The sequence below is a fragment of the Haliotis rufescens genome, unplaced genomic scaffold (assembly GCF_023055435.1).
Source record: "Haliotis rufescens isolate VD_foot unplaced genomic scaffold, xgHalRufe1.0.p SCAF_56, whole genome shotgun sequence".
In the NCBI taxonomy this organism is placed as follows: Eukaryota; Metazoa; Mollusca; class Gastropoda; order Lepetellida; family Haliotidae; genus Haliotis; species Haliotis rufescens.
Genome location: NW_025964290.1, coordinates 2,459,873 through 2,479,003, shown reverse-complemented (window position 1 = coordinate 2,479,003; position 19,131 = coordinate 2,459,873). Strand labels below are relative to the sequence as shown.

The 19,131-nt window shown below is 41.5% G+C and overlaps 2 protein-coding genes across 2 annotated transcripts in view; one reads left to right on the top strand and one right to left on the bottom strand.

The window, feature by feature from the left end:
* Nucleotides 1-1,433: 1,433 nt before the first annotated feature.
* Nucleotides 1,434-7,207, bottom strand: LOC124141712 (ribonuclease P/MRP protein subunit POP5-like). The gene is made up of 5 exons (XM_046509780.2): nt 7,096-7,207; nt 4,649-4,797; nt 3,679-3,816; nt 3,177-3,260; nt 1,434-2,583 (listed from the first exon to the last, which is right to left on the bottom strand). The coding sequence occupies exons 1-5, from the start codon at nt 7,113-7,115 to the stop codon at nt 2,480-2,482; spliced, it is 495 nt and encodes a 164-aa protein (XP_046365736.2). The 5' UTR covers nt 7,116-7,207; the 3' UTR covers nt 1,434-2,479.
* A 36-nt stretch (nt 7,208-7,243) lies between these two features.
* Nucleotides 7,244-19,131, top strand: part of LOC124141707 (ubiquitin-protein ligase E3B-like) — a 39,111-nt gene continuing 27,223 nt past the window's right edge. The window contains exons 1-9 of the mRNA XM_048385236.1: nt 7,244-7,567; nt 10,719-10,830; nt 11,921-11,970; nt 12,880-12,950; nt 13,399-13,517; nt 14,976-15,080; nt 15,782-15,881; nt 17,093-17,178; nt 18,781-18,863. Coding sequence (XP_048241193.1) covers nt 10,720-10,830; nt 11,921-11,970; nt 12,880-12,950; nt 13,399-13,517; nt 14,976-15,080; nt 15,782-15,881; nt 17,093-17,178; nt 18,781-18,863 — 725 coding nt within the window. The 5' untranslated portion in view covers nt 7,244-7,567; nt 10,719. The remainder of the gene's footprint in view (nt 7,568-10,718; nt 10,831-11,920; nt 11,971-12,879; nt 12,951-13,398; nt 13,518-14,975; nt 15,081-15,781; nt 15,882-17,092; nt 17,179-18,780; nt 18,864-19,131) is intronic.

The following is a 19,131-nucleotide window of genomic DNA, read 5'->3' as shown; positions in this document are numbered from 1 at the left end:
GATTGAACCATGATGGTTATATTTGCCATTTTTAAGCATAATAAACTATTTTCACAACATAAACACTGTTTATTTTTAACTGACCAGGACTGATGATTAGAGATCCCACTGTGTCACAAAAAACACACTTGTGGGGTCCCCAGGGACTAATTTATCATATAGGTAGTGGCATGCAGGAGACTTGACTGTGCAGAGTTGTGTCCCTTAGAGGCCAGAACGAGTTGCCATGGGTTCCAATCACAGCCCAGTATTACATCTCGTTTCTGGACTTTGCTCTTATTTGTAAACAAACATGTTTATTCAGAAATTGGCAGACTAGCCAATGGTAGCTTTTCAGTACACTATACATATTATTTTGCATAGATATGCTTCTACTAACGAGTGAGTGAGGGGTTTAACACCACTTTTAATTGTATTCCAGTTATATCACGGTGTGTCAGCTTAATGTGGGAGGAAAGCCCGAAGTGAAATCCCAAAACACGGATATGGTGTTGACAAACCTAGAAACATATTTGGGGTGCCGTAATTCAAACCCACAATCATAGGTTTCTGGCGTGCCCAAGGGACACAACCCCACAACTGCCAGAGAGAGGAGAATATATCTTCACACATTAGTGACAGTATCACTAGCTCTCCGTAGAGCTTTGATAAAGACAGCATGTGGAACTGTACAACCAATGTAAACAAAAGATAAATATGCAAATGGAAACACTATACCCAGTATAAGATATTTTCTCAATGGAAGTTAACCATTTATTCACATATGTTTATCTAAAAGTGTAAATTTCTTACAAATGAAACTGGTGAAAATCATGAAATTTGATGAATGGACCCTGTAAGATATGACGAATCATCCCATGTAGGTTGACCGCAAGGAACTCTGGGTAGGAGAGTGGGTTCAAATCTCAGATTGATTTGATCTTGATCCATAGTCTGCATCAAGACTGCCAAGCCCTTTGGTTTTATGAAAGTGGTCTAGGGCTGGGATGAGTAACTCGGTTCCTCGGACCAGGTGGGTATGGAGTAGAATACCCAGACCCGTGGTTAGTCACATGATATATTTTTTAATGACAAAAATTATCTAGAACTCCATCGTTACACTAAAGGTCGCTTATGGCATTTCTTTCTGACAATGCATGCACAGCTTCTGACTTTCATATTGTTGAATAAAGATAAAGCTTCAGTCAACTTCAGTGTATACGTGACCAGATCATTTTTCAGTGTAAATACTTTTTGTCAGAGCTCCATTCAAACAATTCTCAGTCGGACATTTTGTACTCTTGAAACCTACAGTGGGTACACGGTTAGGGACGGGTAATAGGGGGTTGGGTACCCAGGTAGTAAATTTGGACTCCTCCTAGCCCTAAATTGGTCACCAATCGGATTCATTACAGCTCGTTCAAATTGTTTCTAAGAAATAAAAAAATAATTGATTTCACTTTCTGTCACTCTTTATTTTCAGTAAGTATTAACATGATTAACACGATAATATATTTTGATAACAAAATATTCAACAATATCACAGTATCCAAATTCATTTTGAGAAGCCATGGATGATGCAGATCTTGTTCATACATTTTATCTGGTTACCCTGGTAACTAAATAATGGCTCGTGAGTTCATTCTCAGAGGGTACCCGGTATCAACAAGATCAATACACTGCAGTTCATTATCTTCACACAGGTCAAGTTTCAGTCCACTCTTCTTTTTTTTCAATTTTGATTGAATTCCTTTACATGAAAAAAAGAATCTTTGTGTGGAAATTTGTTCTGCCACCTGTTGGTGGCAGACAGTACTTGTGTCACCACCTGTTGGTTGCAGACAGTACTTGTGTCGCCACCTGTTGTTCGCAGACAGCACTTGTGTCGCCACCTGTTGGTTGCAGACAGTACTTGTGTCGCCACCTGTTGGTTGCAGACAGTACTTGTGTCGCCACCTGTTGGTTGCAGACAGTACTTGTGTCACCACCTGTTGGTTGCAGACAGTACTTGTGTCGCCACCTGTTGGTTGCAGACAGTACTCTGTCGCCACCTGTTGGTTGCAGACAGTACTTGTGTCACCACCTGTTGGTTGCAGACAGTACTTGTGTCGCCACCTGTTGGTTGCAGACAGTACTTGTGTCGCCACCTGTTAGTTGCAGACAGTACTTGTGTCGCCACCTGTTGATTGCAGACAGTACTTGTGTCGCCACCTGTTGATTGCAGACAGTACTTGTGTCGCCACCTGTTGATTGCAGACAGTACTTGTGTCGCCATCTTTTGGTTGCAGACAGTACTTGTGTCGCCATCTTTTGGTTGCAGACAGTACTTGTGTCACCACCTGTTGGTTGCAGACAGTACTTGTGTCACCACCTGTTGGTTGCAGACAGTACTTGTGTCGCCACCTGTTGGTTGCAGACAGTACTTGTGTCGCCATCTTTTGGTTGTCTCTGTCCAAAGATCCCCAGTCGTCCTCCTCTCTGCCACAACTATGTCCATGCATCAGGAGTCGTCCTCCTCTATGCCGTGGCTCTCTGAGTGGTGCTTGTACATGTTCACCTTCTCACAGGCTGCCTTGATGGAGCGCTGGACCTGGAGCCTCTCCTCTGCAAGGGAAACATCAGGACACTTGAGACACACACCAACATGCTGCCAGCAAGTCCAGGAATAAAACTAAACTTAGTTCCAAAGTGACATTACCAACACACTTCCATTTTGCCTTTTTCCCCACCTGAGAAGACAACTAAAGATGAGTGTGTCTTCCATATTTTCAACTGTGTGTCGGGCAAAACACTGATGAATAGGAACATTTTGCTGTGAGTGTATTAACGCAGTATTGAGTAGTGTATATTTACTCGTGGAGCAGTGTATATTTACCTGCTGTGAAACAGTGTATAATTACCCAGTGCTAAACTGTTCATAATTACCTGTTGCGAAACAGCATATATTTACCCGTTGTGGAGCAGTGTATATTTACCTGATGTGAAACAGTTTATGTTTAACTGGTGTGTAACAGTGAGTATTTACCCGTGTGGACCATTGTATATTTACCCGATGTGTAACAGTGTCTATTTACCCTATGTGAAACAGTTATGGTTAACCAGTGTGTAACAGTGTGTATTTCCCGGTGTGAAACAGTGTGTATTTACCCGGTGTGTAACCGTGTGTATTTACCCGGTGTGAAACAGTGTATATTTACCCGGTGTGGAGCAGTGACGGAGGAAGTCCGGGAGATGTTGTTTGTGAAAACTGATGAGGAACTTCTGACAGGAGCGGATGGTACCTAGGACAGAAGGAGCTCATACAGAAACATGGACTACCATGGAAGACAAACAGGTTTCACAGTGTATACAGATCTTATTCCACTTAATCCCATCAGACTGCTTCATGTTCATTGACTTCCTGTACCACTACCATCAGCCCCGGGAGTTTACCACGACGGTGAAACCCACGAGGAGGGGTATGATGCTGACAAACCTAGAAACATAATCAGGTTGAACCGGGATTCGAAACCACAATGATAGGTTTCCGAGGCGTGTCCAAGGGATGCAACTCTGCACAGTGAATGTAATGCCATGTGGGAGGAAAGCCCTATATCCAGTTTGGCTTATTATGGAATAATAGGAATATCTAAAATTCACCCCCTTCTCCTAACAGCATTCTTCATGCCTGTAGAAAGTAACAAACAAATGTAACATTACCTGCAACATGCAGTGTTGTCATGGTAACGTTGGTGTTGCCAATTTTCTTGACAAATGCAAGTGCTGTCTGCAACAGATGCTGAGCTCCTCGTCTGACTCGTATGAACGCCATCCCTGTCCCAATGTTCAGATATTTTACTGAAACGTGAATGTGACTGATGAAGTTCCACGTCGGTGTATTGTCAGACAGGTTTCATTTTCATAAGCAACTTTTGGCAGATGAAGGCAGAATCATCATGATGAAGGCGACCATTATGTACAATTCTCAAGAATGTTTTCTTCTCATCTATTGATACTTTTTGAAAGGCCCGACTTTGTTTACTTCTAGGATCACTGTAGGGCTGGGATGGTTACTCGGGTCGGTGGGTACTCGGGTCGGTGGGTAATCGGGGTGGTGGGTACTCGGGGTGGTGGGTACTCGGGGCGGTGGGTACTCGGGGCGGTGGGTACTCGGGGTGGTGGGTACTCGGGGCGGTGGGTACTCCGGGCGGTGGGTCCGGAGAAGAACCTGGATACCCACAGGACTACTGGGACCTGTGGTTAGTTGCATGATATGTTGTTCAATGAAAATAAAACATGTTTTCACACAGTCCTTCTGATTTTAATGTATGAGTAAAGATAAACTTCAATGTATGCATGATCAGGGTTTTTTTATACGAGTATCTAAATAGTTTGTCAGGGCTCCAGTGAAACAATTCCTTATCTACGATTTTGTACCCAACTCTGATACCTACAGTGGGTACCCAGGTAGGGTCAGGTACCTGGGTAGCAAATTTGGATTCATCCCAGACCTTGTTTACAGATTTCTTTTCTTTTTACTCTTTATCGTGTTCATTAACCTTGTTGTCAGTGAAATACAAATCACTTTTGCAACACAAGACCATTAGTCATAATAACCAGAAGTTGGAATGTTCGTTATTTCAATGTGGGTATTTTTACATTTGCTGTAGACCCTGGCTAACAGACTGACCATTTAGTGACTTTTTCAAAAGCCCCATGCCGTAGTCTCCGTGGGCTCGGCTGATGGCGTTAGAGACGGCGCGGTACACATCCAGCTCCTTGATGTTCTGCAGTTGTGTGTCCTCCTCCTCCCCCGCAATCACCTCACACACCAGGTACCTGGAGAACAGGGAGTCAGGGAAACAATTACCATGACAAAACTTAGCATATTCTTAATCCCACAATTCACTCTAGTGCAATTCACAGTAGAGGTGAAAGGATACATCAGTGCATTGTGAGTTTTTATGCACCGTTACAATACATGATATGTGTTTTTCTGTATTGAAACACTTGCTAAAATACATTACTGCTCGTTAAATGTCCCCCCCCCCCCCCAACGTTTTTGTCAGTCAAAAATCGCAAAAGTGTTGTAATTAAGTTCACTTCTAAAAATAGCTGAAACGAACATGTGTCTTCAGCTAGCTTTTGAACCTGCTCTGAAATATTTAGAATCAAGACATTTCGACGTGATTTGACGTAAATATGCATATCTCGCTTTGTATTGTATTGTGACCTAAGCGTTGCACATAAGGCATTATCAAAACCATAAACAAATGATTCAGTTACCTAGCCAGTATATGAGGAACAAAGTTCCCATCACTGATACTCACTCACTTACTCACTAACACTAACATAAATAAATTTACAATCTGGTCAAGTATGACCTGCTGCCGTATGGCCTGTGACCGGCACTGACTGTCCACAGGACCGATCTGCCGCTAAAGCACGGGGTATTATATTACTTCATCTTCACATACTTTTCATAGCAGTTGATTTTCACAAGTGAGTGAAGGGTTGATGGGAATCAAACTCAGACAAGTGGCACATACCACTGCACTACTGGTGGCAGAGGTTGTACAACATCGAGTAGAGATAAGAGAAGACATGGGTGACAACTTTTTCATTCTATACTCACCAACAAAAGAAAGGTGAATACCATACATGTTGGTTAATATATAAAGAATTACTCATATTCAAGAGATATTAAATTGGTGCGTCATGAACATACTGGTATGTTGTGTGAACCGACGCTCATGAACGCATCATATGTGACTTTATAGACCCATGACTTGAGATGCACCATTTGTCTCATGCAGGAATAGCGTGTAAAGTTTGGAAATTATGTGATGCATATCATGATAACAATAAAGACACTCAGTAGTTACACTTGACTGATGGTTAGTTTTGTCATTAATTGGTACCCACTGGAAACATCTCTTCTTTACGTACATACTTCTCTGTTTAAATGGTGCACGTTTCTTTTGGCTGTGAGCATATAATGATGACAACCTGTTTGACAACAGTTTTAAGGATCTACACTGAAACATCTCATCATAATAGAATAAAGAAGTTGTCATCCATAAGATCTCTTGTCTAAAGTTACAGTTACTGACCAACTTCTAAAAACGCCCATCAAACGGGTTTTGAAAACTTTGTCAGTTGTTTAACATGTTAAAAGCCACACTCAGCATTATTCAAGCAAAAGGACAACAGTCTGTAAATACTCAAGTATGGATCAGACAAACCCGTGATTGGATATTATGAGCACATAAGTGCGGCTTTTAGCAATATTCCAGCAATATCACGGCGGGGGACGCCAGAAATGGGCTTCACACATTGCCCTCATGCTCGGGAATCGAACCCGGGTTTTCGGCGTGACGAGCGAACGCTTTAACCACTAGGCTACCCCACCGCCTCGTACAGGCTCGGACTTTGAGTGAGACAACTAAAGGAAGAAAACTGGAACTTGGCTACCAGTCTCAGGATCAGCCAATTTGGTCAAACACCATTTGTCTGGTAAAAACAGATCAGTGTAGTCATGACATAACCTAACATAACAGACCAGATGTCTATTAACCAGAACTCAGTTAGCACTTTGTTTACCAAGAGACCATATACCGACCAATGGTTAGGGATTTAATAAAAACAAATAAACTTCCTGGATAAATATGCTAATTGTAAGATAAAGGGTTTACTGTGTCATACACATGTACAGAAATGATGACCTAACACACATGTACCAAATCTGATGACTTAGTAAACATTCTATGAACATGCCACGCTTGTTGTTGAATCTATTACAGTAATGCTGCAGTCCTCGCTTACCAGTTGAGATGGGGAAATAGAATGGAATATTGGAAACATGTACATGAGATATATAGATTAGTCAATGAGTCCCCATTAGATACTGACTTTTTAACCAACTCATTTTCACTCGTTAGATATTTTTTTAAATAACCACAGTATGAACATAACAGCTGAGAATCATTCATGGACTGTTCTCTAATAGGCGACCTGGCAATAAAGTACACAGATTTCTCTGGGACCGATTGTGAGAAAAGAGACCACACAGATGCTAAAAACATAGGAAAGCATGAGTATTTGGGTATTTGGTAATAACCACAACACTGTATCAACCTTCTTTTAACTCGCACCATCCCCGTGGTTCTCTTGCGCTAGTTACTGGCTAACACATGTGTTCCCGATGCAAAAACATAAACACACGTGAATGGTGAGTATACGTTGAGAGTTATCTGCCCCTGGCGGAAGTTTTCATTGCAACGCCCTCTGTATTCCAGCTGAAAATATTGACATTAATCGAATATAACTTATCACGACCTTTAACATTGTATGGTCTTGCTGAATATCATTCTATGTATATATTTATAACTGACAAAGACTGAGAGACATTACGACATGTACATAAAGGATTCATGAGTACCCGTGTGAATCTAAAGTGGTTGACATCGAGTGATCTGCACCGCTTTGACAAAAAGTTGGTAAAAAAACGTCTGCCACTGACACCTTGCTCGGATGAAGCAGCTGCACCCATGGATGTAGCCTGGAGATGGTCTTCAGTAATGCACCAGTGACTTGACAACTGATTCAAGTGAGTATGATATAATTAGTAACAGCTAATTAATCTTTAGGCATATACATAGAATGATAGATAAGTGGTGCACACATGGTCCAGCCATGACATACAGGCAGTACATACATGTTTAGTTAGTTGTGGGGACATAGAAGGCGCCAGGGATGTGTCTGTAAGGCATGCCATAATCTTATGATCATAGGTTTGAATCCCAGATTTGCTCTGATTATGTTTCTGGGTTTGTCTGCTCCCTACCATCCTTACCTGTGGGTTCCACCAAAGTGGCAAACATGAGGGGTGAAACGATACTTCGGTACACCGTGCTTCATGTGACGATAGATACAAGATACGTTTTTCTGTATCGATACAAAACGATACACTTGTCGAAATAAATTACTTCCTACTTGTTTCATGCCCCCTGGCGTTTTTGTCAGTCAGGTAGGCCTCTAGGCCTCTAGCAAAATGTGTTGTAATTAGCATTTCAAGTTCACTACACCACTAAAAATAGCTGTGACGAACCGTCTTTTCTATTTGAACCTGCTCTGAAATGTTTATTGACAAGAAGTTTCCATGTGAATTGATGTAAATATGCATATCACAGTACGTGTATTGTTGGGAGATTTAATGGTTGATTTATGTTTTAGTGTTATGATATGGCAATGCGTATTTCATTATTAGCGGTATGAGAGGACGAGTTACGTCCCTTTTAAGGAAGTGAGGGCGAGAGCACATGTTATGAGTTGAAGAATGCGATGCAGTGACATGTGCTGGATTTGCGATAACGATTGCATTACACATTGAACTTGTCAAGTGAAAGTGTATGTTTGCAACGATGTGTTATGCTCTCATGACTCCTAACAATGATTATTACGTGGCCAACGACGACGGGTCTCAGTGATAAATCCATCAAAATTCATGAAGTGTGTTGCGTTTCATGGTTACATCACGAAGCGCAAGGAACATGATCCAGATTAGTGAAACCACCAAATCAAGAAGCGTTACAGGACGTATCGTATCGTGATACGTATCAAATCGTGACCTTGCTGTATCGTTTCACCCCCAGTAAACATCTAAGATCTGCATCACTTCAGCATGTGTCAGACTTTTTTCCCATATTGCTGACATGTTGGGATACGGCTAGAATACTAGATACCGAAGACTTGAGCTGGAATACTGTTTAAAGCGGTGTTAGGAGAATTAATCCACTCACCCTTTTCGTGAATTAGATGATTTTAGAGTCAGCAAAAAGGATTTTAATCATTAATAATATCTCAATAGGGACACAACGAATGTCCTTTACACATTGAACTCACCCAAACATGTGTAACAACCTGTATGGATTCAGAGTTATAATAGGTCCCAAGTAATCTATGCTACAACTTAGTACAAGGTCACTAATTAGACTTGGCGCTCGGGCTGTGTGCCTTGGTTGATTGTGTGCATTGTCCTGTACAGTGTGGCATGTTGCTTGTATTAATCAATCACTGTTGAGTCAGGCCCAGGATCAGGTGGGTAGGCTGTTTCTGTGTCGTCCTACAACCTGTACCCCTACAGCTGAGAGTGTTGTTCATGCTATCAATCACTGTTTAGTCAGGTCCAGGGATCAGGTCGGCAGGCTGTTTCTGTATCGTCCTACAACCTGTACCCCTACAGCTGAGAGTGTTGTTCATGCTATCAATCACTGTTTAGTCAGGTCCAGGGATCAGGTCGGTAGGCTGTTTCTGTGTCAGCCTACAACCTGTACCCCTACAGCTGAGAGTGTTGTTCATGCTATCAATCACTGTTGAGTCAGGTCCAGGGATCAGGTCGGTAGGCTGTTTCTGTGTCGTCCTACAACCTGTACCCCTACAGCTGAGAGTGTTGTTCATGCTATCAATCACTGTTTAGTCAGGTCCAGGGATCAGATCGGTAGGCTGTTTCTGTGTCGTCCTACAACCTGTACCCCTACAGCGGGGAGGTTGTTCATGCTATCAATCACTGTTTAGTCAGGTCCAGGGATCAGGTCGGTAGGCTGTTGCTGTGTCATCCTACAACCTGTTCCCCTACAGCTGAGAGTGTTGTTCATGCTATCAATCACTGTTGAGTCAGGTCGGTAGGCTGTTTCTATGTCGTCCTACAACCTGTACCCCTACAGCTGAGAGTGTTGTTCATGCTATCAATCACTGTTGAGTCAGGTCGGTAGGCTGTTTCTGTGTCGTCCTACAACCTGTACCCCTACAGCTGAGAGTGTTGTTCATGCTATCAATCGCTGTTGAGTCAGGTCCAGGATCAGGTTGGCAGGCTGTTTCTGTATCGTCTTACGACATGTAATCCTACAGCGAGGGTGTTGTTCATGCTGTCAATAACTGGTTCGTCCAGCACAGACTTTTTAGATCATGTAGATTAAGGCAGTTATCATATCACTTAAATATTAGTCTGGCATTAAACAACAAACAAGTCAAACATTTTGTGCTTCATTTTTTCATGATAAATATAGTTGAATATTTCATTGACAACATTCATCTATCATCTACTATCCAAATTTAGGTGAGGTGAAGTTGGGTTTAACGTCATGTCCAAGATTATTGCACTTATATAGTGGCGTGCATGCGTGTGGGTATGTGTGTGTGGCTGCTTGTACTAGTCTGGGCTGATGCCGATTTATAGTGCTAGCACACTGAGATACCATGCCACAGTTTAACATGAGTCGACCAGTCCTTGTTTTAGCCCCTTAATCGTTAATGCCGAGCATCAGACAGGTACCATCTTTTAACGTCTTTGGATATGAAGCGGCCAAGGATCGAACCCCGGCCCTTCCACTCTCCAGGCGGACACTCTACCACTAGACCATAGAGGCAGTTTGTCCAGCATAAACGTTTTAGATCATGTAGATTAAGGCAGTCATCATCATGATCATAACACTTAAATATGAGTCTTATAATAGTAAACAAACAAACATATCAAACATTTTGTCATAATGACGTTTTGTGGTTCATTTTGTATGATAAAAAATAGCTGATTGTTTTATTGACAAGAGTCATCTATCATTGACTATTGAGTTTGAACCCATTAACATGTTTTGACTAAATGATTTATAAGAGATGCCCTAATTAATAATGCAAAATATTATTAGATATTACTTCTGTAAACATGGTAAATTTCAGGAAAGAACTGGTTTAATATATTTCAGAATGTTTGCTAAAATTGACACAAAGAAAGGTCAGTTTTTGGAACAGACCAAAGCAGCCAGAGCTGAAAGAGCACAGGAGAGGGTGAAAGAAAAGGCTGCACAAAAGATACAGGTAACAGATAAATATTTGAAGAGAGATCACATGATGAAGGATGAGATAGGCATTTAGAAGCTGGAAGAACATTAAGACATATTGATGGATGCTAGCTTCTTTCTTGTGAGCAATAAAGTTCAATAAATCTTCAATCAGTGTTTTCAGGGTAACATTTTAGAACATACTGTGATACATGCTTCTGTTGCGGTCAGTATATGTTGCATTGAAGTTTTCAATGTTCTTGGCATGTCCATGATAGACTAGTGCTTGGTCCCTGAAAGATATATTTTTGATAGAAACAAGCAACTACGTTTAGTTGTAAAGAAGCCCCCGTGATAAGGGTGAGATGGGAAGTACAGAATCTGACCATGTGGGAAATCTAAACTTGCTTAATGTACATGACAGTGATCAGGGTTAGAAACTAACAGTTTTTGTCCACTAGTCCTTATAATGATACCATATAGCAAAACCCTTAAAATGGGCCAATTTCTACTAGTTCTTATGATACCTTTACTATTGGGCAGTTTGGTAAGGACTACAGGACTAGTGCCAATTTCTAACGCTGGCGAGAGAAACTAACAGTTTTAGTCCACTAGTCCTTATATTGATAACATATAGCAAACCCCTTAAACATGTTAAAAAGGGCAAATTTCAACTAGTCCTCATGGTACCTTAACTATTGGGCAGTTTGGCGAGTACCAATTTCTAACACTGCACGATGATGTAGGGCTATAGCATTGCATTAGGGGCTGGCTGGAAGGGGAAATAATATGGTTCAGGGACTGTGAGACATTGACATGTATTGTATTATTCCAGTTGTCCATTTGGTATTTTCCTTAATAAAACGACAGGACATTGTCTATTGATGCAATTGAAACTATTGAAAGTGTGACAGTTAGATGTACGCAATTTTCAATTGCGCTGAATGAATGTTGAAGAGATATCTAAGACAACTATTTGAGAGTATTGCGGAATCACAGCCCAAGTCAGTCCCTGAATTTGCTGCCCTTTCTTCTTGGTGATGTTTCGACACTGTGCTTTTTAAGCTGTAACCTTTGCCATGAATCTAGTCCCCACTCATGTAACCAATGTTGTTGATACGTTGCAGGCTGTGGCTAGAGGCTTCCTATGCAGACAGAGGTTCAAGAAGGGAATAAGGTTTGTCAGGATTCTGTGCCTTGTGGAATTTTGTTTGATCTACTTTCTTGCATCTACCCAAGTTATTTGACTGCATGTTTGACAGGATAACATCAATTTATTTCCTTTCTTTTCCATGCAGTTAACCGGTTTAAATGGTTGAAGTCTTGTTTTCTTGTTTACACCTTTTTTAACTTATCCTATCTTACACGAGTTCTTTCTTTCGATCCTAACTGAAAATGTGTCTGAAATAAAGTTTTTTTGGCCTCTAAAGTTACTTCACCCTGCATACCTCACATCATCATGATCATCTCCCAAGATCTGGGTCATGCCTGTTTTTCATGCTGGTTGACCTACATGCGCTGATCATGTGCTTATCCCGGCCAACTCATTCTGCTTCAAATCGCCACACAGTGGTGACATGTTTGGATGCATAGAGAATACTACGCTCATTCTCGTTAGATAGCATAGAAAGTTCACGAAAAGTTTGGAAACTCTACAATAAATTGTATATTTATAATACTTATCCTATCTCACATGTCATATGCCCACCCGTCCATCCACGCATCACCCAGATCTTGGGAGGTGACGATGGTGATGTGAGGGTACGCACAGGGGAATTAACTTTAGAAGTTGGAATCCTTTATTTTCAGACACATTCCACTTAGGAGTGAAAGAAGAAAAAGAAATGCATAGTATATATATTGTGTATAAATATACAATTTATTGTAAAATTTCCAATTTACATCGTAAATTTCCTAGGATCAATTGATCCAGGGTGAATTTCATTTGCTAGGCGTAATTCTCGTTCATAATTCCAAACAAGAAAGAAGAATTGATTCGAGTGTACAATGATGTTGTCGACTGTCAGGATGTGTTTTATTGAATTACGAATACCATTACTAAAGTAATGTGTTGCCATGGTTTCAGCCACGATGTTGACAAGCTTCTCCAGATACCAGGTGACAAAGAGGAAGAATATAAACCCACACTCTTGCCGGGTAAGATAATCCTGCACATAGTCCAGGCTTCTGACTAATTACATACAGCAAGAGTCAATCTCAGTAGGACAACTCCTGTCTAGAATTGTCTCAGTTGAGACTTTTTCAAAATTAACGAATGGATTCTGCCTACCTTTACAAAGGCAAGGTAGGACTTTCTTTTCTGAAAAGTTGTATTATTTTATTACGCTGAATGTAAACATACATGTTCATCACAGAACAAAATTGTTCTCGCAATATGTATATCATATATACACTATATATACAACATGTACAACATATGTACAACATATGTACAACATATATACATGTACATAATGTACAGCATATATACAACATATATGCAACATGTACAACATATGTACAATATGTATACAACATGTACAACATGTACAGCATATTAACAATATTGTGACATGTACAACTGGTGGTGTGTGTCTGTCCACAGCCCTTGAGGTGTTCCAGACCATCAAGAAGTATTTCTTTGCTGTGGACGAGGGGGACACAGTCAGGTTCGAGTATCTCTGTCGCTATCTCCTCATCTCCGTGGACTCCGACAATCTCAGGGTAAATCCATTTCATAAGTTGAAACCATAAGTTTGGCATAGAAATTGGCATTAGTCGGAAATAGTTGGTTTGTTTGATGTTAAAGATGTCCATCAAACTGTTAGAAAGCCAGGCTGTTTACAGAAAGTCCTGATAGGGTCAGGATTTTTCAGGGTAATTCCTAATTCTGTACAAGTCATATATATGGATGACAATTTCAGTATTTGTCCCCTTTAATGTTTTGATGTATGAATTATTTTCATCTATAAAAGTTCTCCACTCTTGTTTGCTTTTGAAATTTGGATCAAGTGGTAAATGCCTAAAATATTCATCATCTTGAGCTTCCCTTCTACATAAAGCTGGAACACTGTGATGCTACTGAAATACTGGACAAAGTGGCAGTAAGACAAATTAATTCTCTTAAAATCAGAATATGTATACATATCTTTGTAGCTGTGTTTGATGTCTTCTGTGGTATTTCAGTCTTGGGACATCCATTCATTAGGGTTATGACAGGGATGCCTTGACTTTCATTCTCTCATTCATTTCAATACTGTGTGATTAGTTCTGTGTGTATCTATATAGCTCACTGTTTTATAAGGAATAAAGGGTTAGAGAACAGTGTCACAACAGCAGGTGAGGTGAGGTGAAATTGGGTTTAATGTCGCGTCCAAGATTATTGCACTTATATAGCGACTTGCATGTACATGTGTTTGTGTGTGTGGCTGCTTGTACTAGTCTGGGCTGATGCCGATTTATAGTGCTAACCCACTGAGATACCATGCCGCAGTTTAACATGAATACCCTACTCGGACACAGTAGACTGACTCCGAGCCGACCAGTCCTTGCTTTAACCCCTTAATGCCGAGCGCCAGACAGGGTAGCAACAAGTACCATCTTTTAACGTCTTTTGGTATGACGCGGCCGGGGATCGAACCCCGGACTTTCCGCTCTCCACGCAGACGCTCACAATAGCAGGGGTCTCTGCAGGGGATTGTGGGGATTCCAGGTCAAAATAAGGTCCAGTGCCACTTTGTTGTTCAAAGTTCTGCCATTATCATGTGGTCAGGCTGTTGTTGGTGCAGTTGATTCTGAGCCAGGAATTCACTGGCCATTCTGAACGTGCATTTCTACATGTAAAACTGATGCAGCTGTCATAACTGTAGGCCATTGTGTATTATGATTATAGAGAAATTATATATCAACCATGACATGGTTTAAGTCTGAGAAATCTCTTGAATCTTTTGATTCTGGGAGTAGAATCCGGGGGTAGAATCAACAGATTCAAGTGATTTCTCTGATTATTTTTCTGATTATTCAGCTTATTTACAGGCTGCCATGATACAGCTGGAATGTTTCTGACTGCAGCGTAAAACAACATGAACTCTCTTCACTACTGTTGTGTTTGCTCCCCTGTCCTCAGCACATATCACTTATTTTTATTACATATTTACCTGGCTGTTTTATTTATTATTTCAGACATCATATGTTTCGGTTGCCATGACTAAGAAACATGTGTTACCATGGATACAGCAACTGAAAGATATTCTATGGAGAAGTTCTACCATGCTTGGGTGTTTAAAAGTTAGTACTTAATGTTTATGCAACAGCTTAATAAAATAGTAATTTGGTGGTCCTACGTGTTGTCATGGTGATATACAGTAAACTACAGTTATGATGATTTAAATGTATTAAATAAATTGCAAGTGTTTCCATAGCATTTCATTGGCTAACAAAGCAACTGTTTTAACATTTATGTTTCCACAAATCGAAAAAAACAATTCTAATTGGTCGATAAATGAATGTGCGGGGCTTGTATTGCATTATTGCGCTGAATGATGTCACTGGTTTCATGTCTTTGTGTACATTGCTTGTGTGTTAATGATTAAATAAGCAACTATGAAGTTATTATTCCCCGCCACAAAGTGGAAGGGGAACGTAGGAATGGGTGCTGTCCCTTCATCCTTCTGTCCGTCAAGTTTTGTTTCTGGAGCAGAACTCAAAAACCATGAGACATATCTAAACCAAACTTGGCACCTTAAAAAGTCTAGTGGTGAACTTGTGCCTTTTGATAGTTTGGGATTTTATTTTTTTTAAATTCCCAAGTTTACATGGCTACGACTTTGACTTTGACTGAAAATGGCAGTAGTGCTTGAAAACTGTAAATATTTCTTGCCTTGCACACAACCAGAGTTATGAATGTAAAAATCTGGTGTGCACTATGTGCATAGATCCGCTACAACATATTGCAGTCAATTCTAAAACCGCTGACTTGTTGTTTGCAGCCCGAGAGCCACAACGACATGAAGGTGATCACGGTGCACCTCCGCCTCCTCATCACGTTCACCAGCCCTGCATCCTGGAAAATACTCAAAGGAAAAACTGGTCAGATTTACAAATATTTTGACCTGTGAAGATCCGGGCTAGAATAGGTCTTCAGCAGCCCATGCTTGCTATAAAAGGCTACTATGCTTGTTGTAAGGGGCAACTAACAGGATCAGGTGGTCAGGCTCGCTGACTTGTTTGATGATGCATGTCATTGTATCCCAATTGCATGGATTGATGCTCATGATATCAATCACTGGATTGTCTGGTCCAGACTCAATTATTTACAGACTGCTGTCATATAGCTTGAATGTTGCTGAGTGTGGTGTTAAACAACAAACAAAACAAAATTAAAACTATTTCTGTCTTAGTGTGAACATGACTGATGAAACTTGCTAGTCATACCTCGTAAACTTACTGCAACCCATGTTGTTGCTCATTGCTTGATTACAGCTACAGCCGAGAACACCCAGTACTTGTACATAGCACTTGGTATACAACTAGTCACAGTGAACTTCAGACGAGTCTGTTTTTATCAGTTCAGTGGGATATAAGTTGTAGCAGTATCACAAGGGTTAGAATTGGCCTAGCAACCTATGCATTGCTAATACACCTGTGGAGATTCTGGGTTAGAATTGGCCTAGCAACCTATGCATTGCTAATACACCTGTGGAGATTCTGGGTTAGAATTGGCCTAGCAACCTATGCCTGTTGTAAGAGGCGGCTAAATGCATCGGGTGGTCAGGCTCTTTGACTTGGTTGATTTCATATCATCGTGTCCCAGTTGCGTGGTTGAGCTACCTTCCTCCGTACCCCATGAACACACACAGCCATTCTGCGGTGTTGTAGTGACTCATGTCTCTTCTAAGTCCACCAGTGGTCATCTGGGGGAGAATAGGTCTTCAGCAGCACATACTTGCTGTAAAAGGCGACTAGGCTTGTCATACAAGAGGTCACGAACAGGATCGGATGGTCAGACTTGCTGACTTAGTTCCTAATCGTATCGTATCACAATTTCGTGGATCGATGCTCATGATGTCAATCACTAGATTGTCTGGTCCAGACTCGATTATCTACAGACTGCTGTCATATAGCTGGAATATTGTTCAGTGTGGCGATAAATAACAAGCAAACACACAAACTTTTGTAAGTCAAGCACTGAAATGTCGGACTTGATTGAATGTTAAGTGAGCCCTACTCTCTGCATACATGTTTTGTGAACCTCACCGTTGCGAGTGCCGGTCCCTGAACCCCCTGTGCTGTGATTGCAGGAGAAGCCCTGACTCCTGGCATGTCTCAACTCTGCAATAACGTCATGGGACACCTTAACAGTAAAGGCATCTACAAGATACTTCAAGTAAGTCAAACTAACTCTCATCTAGCACCTCTGGGATTCTGGCACAGAATTGGCCCCAGAGTATATCAGGGTGAAACGCACCCCTGGCCAGTTCTTTCCCAGGGAATAAATAGTCTAGGCCAATTCCTTCCCTGGGAATTAATACTCTATGCCAGTTCCTTTCACTGGGAAGTAATAGCCTAGGCCAGTTCCTCCCTCGTTAGGGCGGTCAGGTGGCCTTGTGGTTAAAGCGTTCGCCTCGTCACGCCAAAGACCCGGGTTCGATTCCCGACATGAGTACAATGTGTGAAGCCCATTTCCGGTGTCCCCTGCCATGATATTGCTGGAATATTGCTAAAAGCGGCGTAAAACCATACTCACACACTCTTCCCCATGCAATTAATAACCAGGGCCAGTTTTTCCCCAGGGAATTAATAGCCTAGGCCAGTTTTTCCCAGAATTTGGGTGGGGTGCGGATGGGAGCAGAACTGGCCTGGGATATTTCTTACTTGGGAACGCTGTTTAGCCAAGGCTTTTTTGTCTGCGGACAAACTGTAATAGGTCAAACTTTCCTTTTGGAAGAACTGACCAGGGGAAGTTTTGGCCTGGTTCACGGGTACCCCATACTTGTCTCATTGTGGGAATTCCCTGTCAAATAGGCCTGAGTACCCTATACTTATTTCATTATGGCGACTCCCCTGTCAAATAGGTCCCAGTGCCTCATACTTGTCTCATTGTGGGAATTCCCTGTCAAATAGGTCCCAGTGCCTCATTCTTGTCTCATTGTGGGAATTCCCTGTCAAATAGGTCCCAGTGCCTCATTCTTGTCTCATTGTGGGAATTCCCTGTCAAATAGGTCCCAGTACCTCCTACTTGTCTCATTGTGGGAATTCCCTGTCAAATAGGTCCCAGTGCCTCATACTTGTCTCATTGTGGGGATTCCCTGTCAAATAGGTCCCAGTGCCTCATACTTGTCTCATTGTGGGGATTCACTGATAAATAGGCCCTGGTATCTCGTACTTGTCTCATTGTAAGGATTCCCCTGTCAAATAGGCCCAAGTACCGATATGTCATACTTGTCTCAGCGTCATGATTTCCCTGCCCAATAGGGAATTACAAGGACACCTGTGGGTACTCCAGGGTCAAAATGGCCCCCAGCAACCTGTGCTTGTTCTTAGAGGCGACGTGTTCAGGTGGCCAGGCTCAGTCACAATCATACTCTGATGGCATGGATTGTATCTTGTATTGAAATATATACAACCATGCTTATCCTTGTGCCTGGTATACGGAGGCGGTCGGGTAGCCTAGTGGTTAAAGTGTTCGCTTGTCACGCCGAAGACCCAGGTTAGATTCCCGACATGGGTACAATGTGTGAATCCCATATCTGGTGTCCCCCCCCCCCCCCCCCCATGATATTGCTGGAATATTGCTAAAAGTGGCATAAAACCACACTCACTCACTGACTCACTCACTCACTCACTGACTCACTCACTCACTCACTCACTCACTCACTACTCACTCACTCACTCACTCACTCACTCACTCACTCACTCACTCACTCACTGTTATACATGCCAAGTGAAATGACAAATCATCCGTGTTAACATTTTTCATGATTTACAGGGGCTACTGACGCGAGGTCTAGCTCGACCTAAGCCTGTCTTCACAAGAGCTACATTGACTGCAATCATTACTCTGGCGTTGAGGTAATAGAGCAATATATGCTCAATTTTTTTCCATGTCTTCATACAATTCTTCCTTCTTTGTTTTCTATCCAACATCTTCAGCCATGTATTGTAATGCTTTGTTTATAGACAGATATGCTGTAGACCTGCATCGTACTTGTTTAACAGGGATGTAACAGATGACTGAAATATCAATGTGTTGAGATTGTCTATGGGCTGATTGCAATACATTGAATACAAGTTGAAATATCAATAGGTGACATTCATATTATGCTTGATCAATAGTTGA

Excerpts from the sequence above, each read along its gene's own strand:
- LOC124141712 (XM_046509780.2), bottom strand. The coding sequence starts at position 7,115 with ATGGTGCGAGTTAAAAGAAG. Across the intron at positions 4,798-7,095 it reads ATGGTGCGAGTTAAAAGAAG|GTACCTGGTGTGTGAGGTGA; the intron begins GTTGATACAGTG and ends CCTGTTCTCCAG. Across the intron at positions 3,261-3,678 it reads GACAACACTGCATGTTGCAG|GTACCATCCGCTCCTGTCAG; the intron begins GTAATGTTACAT and ends CTTCTGTCCTAG.